General features: G+C 43.5%; 1 protein-coding gene across 4 annotated transcripts in view; it reads left to right on the top strand.

Moving 5' to 3' along the window:
- ADGRG6 (adhesion G protein-coupled receptor G6) overlaps nucleotides 1-15,472 on the top strand; it is a 100,338-nt gene that overhangs the window by 72,195 nt on the left and 12,671 nt on the right. For all 4 annotated transcript variants that reach the window (XM_081905137.1, XM_081905136.1, XM_081905138.1 and 1 more), the window contains 4 exons: nucleotides 3,820-3,947; nucleotides 4,964-5,232; nucleotides 10,723-10,837; nucleotides 12,129-12,412. In XM_081905137.1, the coding sequence (XP_081761263.1) occupies nucleotides 3,820-3,947; nucleotides 4,964-5,232; nucleotides 10,723-10,837; nucleotides 12,129-12,412 (796 nt within the window). The remainder of the gene's footprint in view (nucleotides 1-3,819; nucleotides 3,948-4,963; nucleotides 5,233-10,722; nucleotides 10,838-12,128; nucleotides 12,413-15,472) is intronic.

Here is a 15,472-nt window from a genome sequence, read left to right as displayed (position 1 = left end):
GACATCTGCTGGAAGGGCGTTCCACAGGGCGGGCGCCACTACCGAGAAGGCCCTCTGCCTGGTTCCCTGTAGCTTTGCTTCTCGCAATGAGGGAACCGCCAGAAGGCCCTCGGCGCTGGACCTCAGCATCCGGGCAGAATGATGGGGGTGGAGATGCTCCTTCAGGTATACTGGACCGAGGCCGTTTAGGGATTTAAAGGTCAGCACCAACACTTCGAATTGTGCTCGGAAACATACTGGGAGCCAATGTAGGTCTTTCAAGACCGGTGTTATATGGTCTCGGCGGCCGCTCCCAGTCACCAGTCTAGCTGCCGCATTCTGGATTAGTTGTAGTTTCCGAGTCACCTTCAAAGGTAGTCCCACGTAGAGTGCATTGCAGTAGTCCAAGCGGGAGATAACCAGAGCATGCACCACTCTGGCGAGACAGTCCGCAGGCAGATAGGGTCTCAGTCTACGTACCAGATGGAGCTGGTAAACAGCTGCCCTGGACACAGATTTGACCTGTGCTTCCATGGACAGCTGTGAGTCCAAAATGACTCCCAGGCTGCGCACCTGGTCCTTCAGAGGCACAGTTACCCCATTCAGGACCAGGGAATCCTCCAAACCTACCTGCCCGCCTCCTGTCCCCCAGAAACAGTACTTCTGTCTTGTCAGGATTCAACCTCAATCTGTTAGCTGCCATCCATCCTCCAACCGCCTCCAGACACTCACACAGTTATGATGCAGTGATATATACCATCAAAACAAATGAATCCATTCACCTTCCCTCTCCTTCAACAGGATGTTAAAATTGCAGACAATGGGAAAGACCTTTTGACATACAAGTATATGTGTCATTCATTACTGTGCACAAAGTCCACTGCCTTTGGTTAGGCTTTGGATTAAAATACCGTATTTTTCGCACCATAGGGCACACCGGACCATAGGCGCACCCAGTTTTTAGGGGGGGAAATCAAGAAAAAAAATCTCCCCCCCCCAAGCCCCAAAGAGCAGTGTACAGGCTGCGCACAACCTCTGCCTGCCAGGATGGATCCCGCTCGCTGTTTTGGCTTCCTCTTTAGGCCCGTGCAACCTCTCCTTGCCGGGAGATGCTGCGCAGGGCTAAAGAAGCCATAGCCCCGTGCAGCCTCTCCTTGCCGGAGGGATTGCGCGCAGCTATGGAACAAGCCAAGGCAGCGAGCGGGATGGATCCTGCTAGCTGTTTTGGCTTCCCCTTTAGCCCCGTGCAGCCTCTCCTTGCCGGGAGACGCTGTGCAGGGCTTTCCTGGCTTTCCTGAGAGGTGGGGGGATTCCCTCACCTCTCCCAAAAGCCCGCAGAAGCCGCGCAACCCCTTTAAAGAGATCGCGGCTTCTCCTGGCTTTTCTGGGAGGTGGAATTCCCCCACCTCCCGCAAAACCGGCAAAAGCCATGCGCACTTTAAAAGGGCTGCACAGCTTCTCCTGGCTTTCCTGGGAGTTGGGGGGATTCCCCCACCTCTCCCAAAAGCCCGCAGAAGCCCCGCAACCCCTTTAAAGAGATCACGGCTTCTCCTGGCTTTTCTGGGAGGTGGAATTCCCCCACCTCCCGCAAAACCGGCAAAAGCCATGCGCACTTTAAAAGGGCTGCACGGCTTTTCCTGGCTTTCCTGGGAGTTGGGGGGATTCCCTCACCCCTCGCAAAAGCCCGCAGAAGCCGCGCAACCCCTTTAAAGAGATCGTGGCTTCTCCTGGCTTTTCTGGGAGGTGGGGGAAGGGACTGATGTGGCCAGTCAGTCCCTTCTCCCTCCTGTGGAAAAGCCCGCAAGAGCGCATGGAGCTTGTGTGCGGCTCTTGGGGGCTTTTCCCGCCTGCCTCCCCCCTGCTTTCGCTCCATAGGACGCACACACATTTTCCCTTGCTTTTTAGGAGGGAAAAAGTGTGTCCTATGGTGCGAAAAATACGGTAACATTTCATCAGTAAGTGATGATACACATTCACTTGCATCTGCTTGTTGGATGTGCAGGGAGCATGAAATGTCAGAGGTCATCAACACTTATTCAAAAACAATTAAACAGTGGGTTCAACTACAGTACATGATTTCTAAGATCCCCTCCAACATTCTATGAATCTCATAATGCCGTAATTTCAATTTCCCCCCTGCATTTACATAAAATGAAAAATACTGAAAGCAGAGAGATGGTCCCTTTCTTGGTTTTAAGACTTCGTGTCATTGTAGTTACTAGATTGTGGGTTAAGGTAAATTGTAAAGTTACAAGGCATATTTATGTTCTGAGAACATAAACAGACAATAAAGGAAAACAGGAGTATTGCCAAAGGGGAACATTTCCTCTGTGGCAGAAGTGTTAGGTGAGAATGGTTAGGATCACACAGTTAGATAATAGAATCTTGAAGGAACTCTGGCAGGAAGCCACAATGTTTCTGAAATCTTAAGGGAAGAAGATGAAATGCTTGGTCTTTGTTGGCTTCATCCTGGTAGAACTTGTCACATTTGATTTCAAAAGAGGAATCTTCCCCAAAAGGAGAAGACTGGTAAAAGGGAAGTTGAAAGGCAAAGCCAAGAGGGTCAAATACCTCCAAATTGGTTGGGAGGTGTTAAAAAAACTTGAGTGTATACCACAGATTAGAAAAGATGCCTGAAAGCCCCAGAGGACACCAGTGTGATTAATGATCAGAGTCAAAGAAGATTCCTTCACAAAACTGGTGTCAATAGGCAGGAAGTTCCAAAGTATGGATGTTACCTCACTGGAAGAATGACTTCTTAAAAATGGGGAACAAGTATTATGTGGCACCTGTGACTGCCTGATCCACAGATCAAAGCACTAGAGTGAACTTACATGGGGGAAGATGATCTTGCAAGTAAACTGGTCCCAAGCTGTTAAGGGTTTTATATGCTAATAGTAACACATTGAACTTGGCCTGGTACCAGATCTGCAACCAGTGCATGTCTCTAAGCAGAGGTGTTTTTTGCTGACGGTCTCGCTCCTACTGTCAGTCTTGCTGCAGCATTCTGCCCTAACTGCAGCTTCTGGATGAAGTTCTGTATAGAGCAAATTGTGCTAATCCAGTCCTGAAGTAGCCAGTGCATGAACTGCTATGGCCAAGCTCTCCTGATCCAGGAATAGTTATTGTTCCAAGATGGTCACAGATGCTCAAACAAATGCCCCAACCACATAACTGCTATAGTCAATACCCTCTAAAAGAACACATCACAACAATTCATACCATTTAGCCAGCCTCCCTTTGTGTGAATTCCACCCCGTCTTCCACCTGCGTTTCTGCAAACATGCATCATTCCCAATCTTACACACATGACATTTTTCCTGTACAAGGATTATTTCTATGTAGGAAACATTGGTTTCTCAATCTGTATAGATATTAATGTGGAGATAATCTTCATGTAGGAAATTGTCATGCGTGAAGGGGCCATTTGACAGATTTTCTGAACATTGAAACAAACGTGATCCTGCTCACATTATTCACAAGGGAGGAAACGCTGACTCCTAAATGTAAGGAGTTCTAAGGAAATGGGATATTGCATGTGGAAGGATTTCCCACAATATAGTTCTTGAGATCTGCATAATGACATAATATGAACAATAGAGGTTTTTATATTGATGCGGTTTCCAGCTGTTACACTACTTACCCTCTGAATTTTTTCTTCTTCTCAGGAGTTGTAGGAAGGAAGCAGAGGTGTGACAGTTATGCACTAAATATATCAAGTGCAGTGTAGCCAACATTCTCTGGAATTTACCTACATTTTTGTCGCAAAAGAAAAATAGTTGTGCTTCTCAAAAAAACCTTATTTCCAACCGTTTATATCTCTTTTTGCCTTATGTGTAGGACCTGCCAGGAACCGCTCTACAAATAGATACTGAAAACACCAAAGTCCTCACTTTTATAACTTACATTGGTTGTGGAATTTCTGCCATATTTTCAGCTGCAACTCTTCTGACGTACATTGCTTTTGAGTAAGTATTTTGTCATAACAGGTCAAATAATTGTTTTTATTTCAATTGGTAGTCTGTGTCAGGAGCAGATTTAAAATTCAGATTGTGATCAGCGAACATGATAAATTGGAGCCGCTGTATGCACCATAAATTTAAAAGGTGTCTAACCTTATCTTAAAATCTGCTGTGCTAGTAATTAGAAGTTACGACAGGACACAGACATATATGTGGCATTATGCCAGTGTAGGGAAACAAAGCAGAATAAATGCCTAGAAGCAGGATGGCGAATAGACTTTAAATCAGTTAGGAATTTAAGAACACTTAAATGTATGTATACACCATATGAAAACACAGGTTTCTGTACACAATAGGCACTTTTGGCACTCAGACATAAATCTTGACTCCCCCCCCCCCTTTGGATAAATAAGATCCAAGTCAAACAACAAAACAAAAAGCTAGCCGCTAAGAAACCAGAGTGATTAATTACAAATAAATAATTAGAGATGTTGTTTTCATATGGCAGTTGCAGTTCACTAATAACTTTAAACAGCAGAATAAATGGTAGATATAACGAACAGCTTTAGCAGGGGTGGCTAGTCTACAGACCACATATGACCCTTAGAGATTTTTTTTTGTCCCAACATTTGTCATTTAAACTTGTTTAATTCTGTTTTTGACTGGATGCTATGGGCTCCCTGCTGTGGTGTCATAAGGTTTTTTGCAGCTCCCCAAGGCCCAAATAAGTCAATATTAAATAAAAATAAAAGTATTTTTTATTACTGACCTCTCTTGTGGGTGCCCCTCTGTGATTCTGTTATACCAGAAGGTTTTGTGGTTCCCCAAACACAAACCCCATGATACAATGCCACATCCGGTCCAACATTGACTTAAGCCTATTCATTGAGCAGGTGAGCACCTACCTGCGTGTTCATTCATGGACTCAGCAGTTCAGAAGTCCAAACAAGACCAAAAGTTAACCTTAATAAATTGGAACCTACACTTCGTTCTATTATTATTTGCTGTCTATTTATCACCAGAAAATTGCGAAGAGATTATCCCTCCAAAATCTTAATGAATTTAAGCACAGCCTTGCTTTGTCTCAACCTGGTCTTCCTCCTCGATGGCTGGATTGCATCATTTGATGTAGAAGCCCTTTGCATCGCTATTGCTGCCCTGTTGCATTATTTCCTTCTGGCGACCTTTACGTGGATGGGCTTGGAAGCTGTTCATATGTATATAGCTCTAGTAAAAGTATTCAATACCTACATTCGCCGATACATACTCAAATTTTGCATCATTGGGTGGGGTAAGTAATACTTTTACATCCTTTTTTTAAAGTAATCTGGTTTGATTACATTTCTCTATTGCCTACAGCTCCTATTCAAGTCAAGACTGGAACTACTAGGCGACTACAGAAAAACTAATCTTGTTTTTTCTCTCCTTTTCTTTCCACCCTTCCCCTCTCTCACACACATGCACACTTTTCTTTTTCTTTCCTTTCTTTTTGCTGCAACATGCAGCTTACCATGTTATGGCATTTAAAAGATTCCTAATTCCCCTCTCTCTTCTTTTGTGTAACTGTCACTCTGTACATTATTCCCTCAATCCCCAAATCCCAAGCAGAAGCTTTTCTTGCGAAAGGATGGTATATCATTGCTTCTAGGTGTCCTCTGGATCTGCTTCCATTTACCCACTATTGGTGAAAAGCCCCAAAGTATCATTGGCTTAGTACATTTAGTGGCAGCTCTTGTGGAAATATGGCTTTCTTATGCTGAGCAGTGACAGAAGCGATGGGGTAACCATTCCTTTGCTGGAGGTGTTGCTTGGTGGGAGAAGCGGTGAAAATGCAGCAGTTCAATACCATCAGTATCCGGTGTGGATACAAGCCACACTAGCAGTGGCAACAGCAATGGTTAGGCCTGGAAGGTGAGCATGTTCCATCTTCCAGGCCTTTGATCAGATTCCCTCCAGTTGCCTGTGCGAGGTAATGCTGCATTCTTTAGGGGCTAGCATGCCTAAGGTGGGGGGGGGGGAGGATTTTCCTTCATTTCCCCTTCAGATCTTTAAGTCACCATACCTCCTTTTTAAAAGAGTATTATTATTATTATTATTATGCATTCACTTTCATTTATTGTCAGATGCCTTGGAGTCCTGTAGTCACATAGAAAGATAAGTTATAAATGAATGAATGAACTCATCTAAAATAGTGCAGGCAACTCCTGCACAGTACTGCTCCATTCAACCATTGTCTCCACTGCCACCAAGTGACACCTTTGGGTAAAAGTAAAAGCATGAGGCCTCTCTCCTCTTATCTTCATTTAGCAGGAGCAACCATATATTTCATTCATGCCACATAGTGACTGATGGCAGATTCACACAAGTTCTTGTGTTTTGCGGTGAAACTGCTTGTTTTCAGTCCAGGCTTAAAACCTGGTGAATTCAGGGACGCGGACTTATAAAAAATATTGGGGGGGGGGGGGCCGGGAAAGCTCATGAATAATAAATAAGCTCATGAATATGCAAATAAAGTGGCGCCGCCTCCTCGTGAGCGAATAGGGGAGAGCGTGCTGCGCCTATTAATCAGCTCCAAAGGAAATTGGGTGGAGCTTTTGCTCGGGAGGGAGGGCAGGAGGCATGCAGCCCGCCCCTCCCTGTGCATTTTGGGCTGGGGGAGGGGCGGCGATGGCGCTCTGCTGGAGGGGCGCCGGAGATTATTGGGGGGGCGGAGCCCCCCCAAACGAATTTTTGAGGGGGCTCGGGCCCCCTCAAGCCCCATGGAGTCGGCGCCTATGGGTGAATTAATCATGTGCAGTTTGTCACCCATTACCATTTTAATTTGCACAATGTCAAGAACCTACCTAAATTGTATGAATGGTGGTGTGTGAAATCATAGGGGGATACACATCAAAACTGTCTAGTCCACCTGACACATTTTGAGCCTAGAGTGAAAATTAGTAAGATTTCCAGGATTTCAATAAGCATAAGAGCTTTATGAATTGTCGCTGTATTAGGAATTGTACATGACCATTTGGCACATCAAGAATTGTACATAACTATTTGACACATCAAAATTTTATATAGTTCCTGATTTTTTCAATTTATTGGAATCCTATTCCAAGCTCCATAGATGAATTCTGTAGGACATTTTTACATTGATAAAAGTGGGAATCTCTATTCATCCTTTCCATGGCAAATTACATTTGATATACAATTGAGATTAAACCAACAACAAAAAATTAAAGATCATATTGGATTCCTGTTGGTTCAGCTAGAATAACTATGATTGCATAAAATACATATTGGTCCTGTCATTCTCCAGGGAATGCAATTATTCATAACTTTTGGGATTGCTCCGATTCCTTTGGGCAGGGCAGATTAACACAACAGTTTGGCTTTAGATGAAGTTTGTTCTTTTACATTTATTCATGTAATTCCGATTTATTTTCCCAATACATGGAATTTGACTAAGGGCCAGCAGCGGTGGTTGCACAGAAGTTTTCTGATTTGCTCAGCATATAATTCTAAGACATTGGAAGTTTCACTTAGTTCCAGATATTTAATGCTTGTTGGAATAGCTTGTTCTTTCAGGCTTAAAGAGAAAGTAAAGGTAAAGGAGGTAAAGGGACCTCTGACCATTAGGTGCAGTTGTGGCCGACTCTGGGGTTGCGGCGCTCATCTCGCTTTATTGGCTGAGAGAGCTGGCGTACAGCTTCCGGGTCATGTGGCCAGCATGACTAAGCCGCTTCTGGCAAACCAGAGCAGCACACGGAAACGCCGTTTACCTTCCTGCTGGAGCAGTACCTATTTATCTACTTGCACTTCAATGTGCTTTCGAACTGCTAGGTTGGCAGGAGCAGGGACTGAGCAACGGGAGCTCACCCCATTGTGGGGATTTGAACCGCCAACCTTCTGATCGGCAAGTCCTAGGCTCTGTGGTTTAACCCACAGCGCCACCCGCGTCTCTTAAAGAGAAAGTAATGTACTCACAAATAGATATAAGCAATTATTGGGGGGAAACTTAAAAGTCTACATTGGTAGAAGCCACTTCCAGGCATGGAGAGGAGTTCACCAATTTCACATGCAATCACACACACACATACATACATACATACATACATAGACATATACAGTTCCTCACAAAGAGTCCACAGGTCTCAGAGGCCTGACATAGAAGGTTCGAAATGGAGGCTACCAAACTCCCACCCCACGCAGCAGGATTTTTGGATTCATGTCATAGGCTTTTGTTTTAATATGTATTTAACGTTGTGTGTATGTGAAACACCATTTGCTTGTATTGTTTAACAAATCAATTAAAACAAAACATTTTTAAAATTCACTTTAATGGGGAGCAGAGTAAGGAATTATCTAAAGCTCATATTGTAACTCAGAGAAGGAGGTAGGCATTCTGAGCTGACTGTCGTCCCCAGAGAGCAAGGGCTATGTATGAACCAGTTGCAAAGCAGTAATTTTTGTATCATGTAATTAACAACCTAGGGGCATAAGGAACACAAAACCTAAGATCCATATATATGTAACATGGTCAGTGGTAATTCTTTCATCATTAAAGTTCAAAGAAAAATTACCCATGCAGCCATAAAAATGAATTCTTTCAATCTCATAAAGGAATAAACCACAAATATGACAACATTCTTTGGATCTGGAAAATATTAGCTATGCATGTGAAAAAACACCATATTATTTGAACTATTTTACATAGCTTTTGTATGCCTCTTCTTAAAAACTGTGCCTGGATTTCAAAAAGGTTTGTGAAAACACTGCAAGGGGGATACAATTTTCATTATTAAACCATCTGTTGTTGTTTAGTAGTCTTAGTCGTGTTCGACTCTCTGTGACCCCGTGAACCAGAGCATGCCTTGGAAACTCACTTTCTTCTCAAAGCTTCTCCTTTTTTATGTCCATGGAGTTTTCTTGGCAAAATACTGGAGTGGCTTGCTAGTTCCTTTTCCAGGTGGATCACATCTAGTCTAAACTCTCGGCTATGACCTGTCCGTCTTGGGTGGCCCTGCACGGCATAGCTCACAACTTCTTGGAGTTATTCAAGCCCCTTCGCCACGACAAGGCAGTGATCCATGAAGGGATATTAAACCATCTAGCAAAGGACAATTCTGATAACTTACTCTAGAGTTCATAACACAAGGTGCCTGTTCACTTTTTTCTGCATCTAGAACTTTTGGGTTCTGAAAAAAGCTGCAAAGGCCTGAATGCAACCATTGTGTGCAAAATAATGCAAAGCAACACAAGGCCATAAAGCAAATGAGTACAGCAGTAATTTGAAAGCAAATTTCACATAATTGAAATGGGCCCCATTATTGGCCCCCATTACTAAGATGCTTTCCAAAAAGATCCAGCAATCATCTGGAACAGTAGGCAACATTTTGCGATCAGTTCATTGATTCTGCATACTTGAGACACAAGGTTCACTTGAATATAATTTTCTATAACGTAGTGCTTAAACAAGCCCTGAGGTCTTATAATTCCTTCTAATATTGAACCTGGGTGGTCTGGTATCTGTCAGCGTAACATAGAAATGGGTCCAGGGCCACCCACAGACGAAGTAGTAGTTTCTGCATATTCAGTATTCCTTTGATATTAATATCCTGAATATTTTACATACAGCTGCCAACTTTCCCCACTTTACAATAGTTACCTTTTGGTAAACACTTGTCTTTCTTTGGTGATCGCTCATGGCCGAGTAAGATTGTCTTCCATGAACACTTTCTTAATGGTGTGTCTGTAAGTGACTGTAGAGGCCAATTCTGGATCCACATGTCCTTCCACAGTGGGGACATAGGTTTATGGGCAGGATTTGATCATGGTGAGGATTTGCCAAACGTGGCTTCCTCTTAGCTCGTTTCCTGAGTTCGTGCTTCTTCAAAGTCCATGACATCTTTGGGTATACTGCATTTTAAAAATTTGCCTAGGTAGGCACTTGTCTTTCTCTAGTGAATTGCATACAGTAGTCACCATATCTCATGTAATTAGAGTAACACACTGAAGCTACCTATTGGAACAGCATGGCAAAAAAATTACGTCCTTTCATTTAGCTCATTCTCTCATATTCAATTGTACTAAGTTGGACAGAAACAATTAACTAAGATTGATTTGTTCTACACTACAATGATCGCTAAGTGATGCATTACCTTTTGGTAGACTTTTGCTTAAAGGTAAAGGTACCCCTGCCCGTACGGGCCAGTCTTGCCAGACTCTGAGGTTGTGCGCCCATCTCACTCAAGAGGCCAGGGGCCAGCGCTGTCCGAAGACACTTCCGGGTCACGTGGCCAGCGTGACATCGCTGCTCTGGCGAGCCAGAGCTGCACACGGAAACGCCGTTTACCTTCCCGCTAGAAAGCGGTCCCTATTTATCTACTTGCACCCGGAGGTGCTTTCGAACTGCTAGGTTGGCAGGCGCTGGGACCGAGAAGCGGGAGCGCACTCCGCCGCGGGGATTCGAACCGCCGACCTTTCGATCGGCAAGCCCTAGGCGCTGAGGATTTAACCCACAGCGCCACCCGCGTCCCTAGACTTTTGCTTACCGCTAGCAAATTAGAGTTCATATTAAGCTGTTATAGTAAAACATTGCTGTTATGATAAATGTATGAAATTGGATGAATGCCTGAAAATTTTGAGATACATCATTGAATGCTGACAGTGCTCTAAATGGGCATAAACAGAGATATAAAACAGCATTACAAATAGAATTTAATTGGTACTATGACCTAGTATGGCAGTTCTTGTATTCTTTAAAGTTATACTGTTATGTTTCCTTTTGTTACAGGCTTACCTGCGGTGGTTATAATAATTGTTCTAGCAGTCACAAATACAAATGCAAATAGTATTTACAACAAAGATCTGTATGGCAAAAATACTAAGGGGCAAGGTGGAGATGACTTGTAAGTATTTTGTATATGACTTGTAAGTATTTTACATAAAGTGGGTACAATGTAGGACTCCAATACATGCTTAGACCTCCATGTTCCCGCAAGGCTCCCTAGGCTGCGGATAGCAGCCTGCTTGGCCGGAGCACGGGGCGTGCTGAAGCAGAGTGCCCCGCACTTCGGGCAGATATCCGCGGCTGGGGGGGCATTTCCCCCCCTTTATTTCCCTCCCAAAAAACTAGGTGCGTCCTATGGGCGAAAAATACAGTAATTAGATTTCTTATCTGCCCTTTAACAATGAGGTCCAGGGCGTGTTACAGTTTAAAAATACAATATTAAAATCAGTTAAAACAAATAACAGTCAAGAGAGTAGTGTGGATCATTATATCTATATTTATATCTATATATTAGGTGATAAAGGCTAGGGTAAAGGGTTATGTCTTCAGCAGAAAACGAAAACGAAGATGCCAGACATACCTTTGCGGGGAGGGAACTCTGCAGCTTAGTGGCTACCACAAAGGATTTCCTCTCTCAGGCCACCATCTGCCCCCAACCTGAATTATGAGGACAGTGGAACTGCCAGTAGGGCCTCTTCTGCCAATTTTAACGCCCAAGAGATGATGTTTGGGGCCTAAGTCATTTGGGGCTTTAGACACTGATATGACCGCCTTGAATTTAGTGCATGCGTGTGCGCACACACGCACACACACAACTGGAGATCAACAGATGCTTAGAAGTTCCCTTCAGGCTTCTGTACTACACTGGTGAACATCAGAAGTAGAGGGAATGGGAATGTTGCACACTCTTTCTCTCTCTCCCCTCCCTCCCCCCCCCATGCACCTTTTTGCTCTCATGTGCACCGGCTGAACATGTGAGAAGCACTTAACATTTCACACTGATGTTGTAATGAAGCTGGAGGTGATTTTAGCTGTAATGCTGAATTTCACTGGGCTAATTTCAAGCCATCAGAAAATGTGTGATCCTTTATTTACAATTTGATTGACCATTCCAGTGTAACTGTCCAGAACAGGCTGTTTTTCATCTCATGTCCAATTCATGTTGCCACTGCAGTGTGCTCACTGCTTCTAGGTGGTTGGGTCTCATGTCCTATCTGCATACAGAAAACACATGGAACAGGTGGCTAAAGAAATTACTTCTGAAAGCTCCACCAACCTGAGGACCCAGCCATGAGGAAGCAGTGACCACACCACATGAGTAATGTATGGATCAGCCCATAGTGACAAAAGTAAAATACACAACCAGTTTTGTAACAGCAGTATCGTAACAACAGTTTATTTCTTTACAGCTGCTGGATAAAGAACACTAGTGTGTTTTATGTGACCTGCGTTGGCTACTTTGGAATCATGTTTCTCATGAACATTGCCATGTTTGTTGTGGTGATGATGCAAATCTGCGGGAGAAATGGAAAGCGAAGCAATCGGACTATGCGGGAAGAGATTCTGAGGAACCTCCGTAGTGTGGTTAGCTTGACCTTCCTACTAGGCATGACCTGGGGCTTCGCTTTCTTTGCCTGGGGGCCATTATATCTGCCCTTCGTGTACCTCTTCTGTATTTTCAACTCCTTGCAAGGTAAGTGGAGCTCTACTTGGCAAAAACAAAACGAAATTAATATCAACCTAGAGATGGTAGATATAAAAAGCCCTCTCTGTTTGACCGCTTAGGCCACACACCACTCCCCTGACCATGCCCCCCACTGGCCTTGCTGCATGCCCTTATTGAATGCCTTTGCCCAGTTGGAATGTGTATATATAATTCCTCTTGCTTGCCTAGATGGAGGAGAGAGACTGAGGGGGTACCACAATCTCTAGTCTACTCGTGAAACCAATACTAAGCTTCCCGAGGAGGTTATTTATTCAAAAAAATAATTTTCAAAATCCCATATTTCAGCTGTTTCTCCTGTTCTGTCCCCATTGTATGAGCTCGCCTTTCTTGTGCTTGTTCCCTAACATGTGTAACCAAGAAACTGATTTCACTACATGTCGTTTCTTTTCTTTTTATTCAGTTTTGAATATGTACCATATTTAGTATCAAGGTTATTGTCACGCAGAAACAATTCTGATATCTGAGACATCATGCATCATTTTATTGAATCATCAGGCAGTTTTTCCTCCTAAAAAGACTGATCTGCAAAACATATTGCATTCAAAGAAAGCCACAGGCCAAAAATTATTCATCAGAGCTACCCAGAGGCTTGACTTTAATGGAGGTGCTCATGGAGTGTTTATGGAGAAGGGTGACGGAATCTGGGTTCCAAGCCAAAGCTCAACAGAATTATTAGAGGATGTACACTGGAAATCCACTGGTAGCTCCAAAACAAATTCAACATTTACAGCCTTCCCAAAGAATCCAATGCTCTTAGGGAGAAATATGTTTCCAGTTTAACAGATCATCCTAGCAGTGTGTATTAGTTAGTTATTCAGCTGGTTAGAATGACTTAAAGCAGGCATGCCCCAAGTCTGTTTTGGGGGCCTAATCTGGTCTACCGGTTGGTTTAATCCTAAAAAACCCCCTCAACTTCAACCCTAAAAAAATCTCAACAACTTTAATCCTAAAAAATGTTAACAACTTTGGTTGGCCCTCACGGCCCTTCACTTCATCACATCTGGCCCTCTTTGAAAAATTTTTGGACAACACTGACTTAAAGTAAACAAGAACTGGAATTATTCATTCTTGATACTTTTTTAGTAGTAACATTTATACTGTGATATTGTTAAAAGATGCCACTATATCATAGGTATGCAGCTCTTAAACAATTATGCTGCTATGCATATCTAGTAGGCTAGCACACCACCGTATGTTTTTAACATTGTACTAATGTACTTGCTAATATGTCCAAACCTAACTAGGTACTAGCTCAGCAGAGTTATCTTGGCTGTTTCTCTCATAAATGCACAGGTAAGATACCTGTTAGAAAACACTCATTAATATGCTTGCATAACAATCTGAATACTGTACAAATCTTACTCTACAGTTTTGTGAGGTTGGGGCATGGCATCCTCAAATTAAGTAAGCAATACAATCCTTTTTCATTTCCTGTTTTTATTATGCAGTTTTCTTCCCATACTCTTTTCAGTGCTGTCATGCAAAGATAAATCAAATTATATTAATCTCCCCTTTATAAAACATATATTCTGATAATTCCACTTCCACTCCCCCGTAGAGAAATTAGGAGCCTTTTTGCCACTAAATTGCAGTTTTCCTTTTGACCAAAGCAAAGCTGGTTAAGCCACGCCTGGTATTTGCCATGGCAGAAGAGACAGAAACAGCCAAGCAGCTTCTACCTAATCTGTGAAGCTCAAGATACTGCTTCTTCCCAGCCAGAGGACTCAGTGAGATACAGCCTGGCAATTAATAAGGGTGAAGGGATTTCTTTACAAAATGTGTCTCTTGCAGAGGCTTTTCATAGGAGTATACAGATTATCTCTCCTCTGGTGGCATTTGTGAGCCAAGTGAGCATCCAGAGCTTTAAAAAGTCACTTCATGCAACAGGTTAAAAGCTGTAGTCCCTGTGAGAGCCACTGGATCCGTTGCTCTCAATTCAGATCTGTAGTTGTGTCAAAGATGTCTGCAATGTCTCCAAGTTTTATTGCTTCTCCAAATGAGGACTTGTGTATGCAGACACCCTACATTGGACCTTTGTTGTTGCCCACCTATGCCTTTGCAGCAGTACATGGTAGATTTTTTAAATCAATAAGTTATTGAAATTTTCCACTATCTCGGCAATAATATACAAATAACAGAAATAATAGGCAAGTGTTTAAAACTTGAAATTCAGATAAGAAAGGACATTATCTTTGTTGGTATCCTGAATAAAGTTATCCTGCACAAAAGATGCTAATTTTTTTAAATTATGTGCTGCTGTGAAATGCACCCATCATTTGACCTAATTAACCTGTCTGCTCACTATGAAACCGCAGCCCATGTGTTGGATGAACCTAAAGGAAGCAAACATCTATATATTAGAACTAGAGGCTTCATGCTGCTATATTGTTTAGAAATACAGTAAAGCATTGGGAAATTATTTGTAGTGTCCAACAAAGCCTCTCCTACTCCCGGAGGGGAGGGGTTGTGAGCGGGAGACGATTCCCACGTCATGCAGGGGGCGCTCCGCCCCCTGCTTCAACTCCAGGGCTGGCGCGTCACGCCCCTCCCCAGTTGGGCATCCAATAGGGAAGCTTGGCGGGGGCGTAGCTTGCCGTTCAAATGCAGCCACGCCAGCCATCCCCGCCACTGCGCACACATTTTCTTCGAGTCACCCACCCTCCACTCCCTTTAGATTAGCTTTTCCTGAGACTTTGCTATGGACCTCTGGTTGGTCGCCCTGTTTAACCAGGGGGGCTGGTAGGAGTTTTTTCCAATTGGCTAAATTGGCCCGGCCTCTTGGGTTTTTTTGCCTACCTTGTAGCAACCGTCACAACTTTCGTGGTATTTGGAGGTTAGGCATTGAAATGTGTTGTTGGTGTTTCGGGGGGCAAGGTGTGGCCATCGCCTTCCCCGACAATTTTGGGTATTCCGCTAAAGGAATCCGGCAGTCGTGGATCCTGTCCAATGCCCGTGTGGCGGGGGGCGACCCTCGGTGACATCAGGAGAGAGCCTATAGTTGTATTAGCATCAACAGGCTCCCCCTCC

The sequence above is a fragment of the Podarcis melisellensis genome, assembly GCF_964234715.1.
Source record: "Podarcis melisellensis genome assembly, chromosome: 3".
NCBI classification, from domain to species: Eukaryota; Metazoa; Chordata; class Lepidosauria; order Squamata; family Lacertidae; genus Podarcis; species Podarcis melisellensis.
This window is presented reverse-complemented; position numbering and strand designations above follow the sequence as displayed.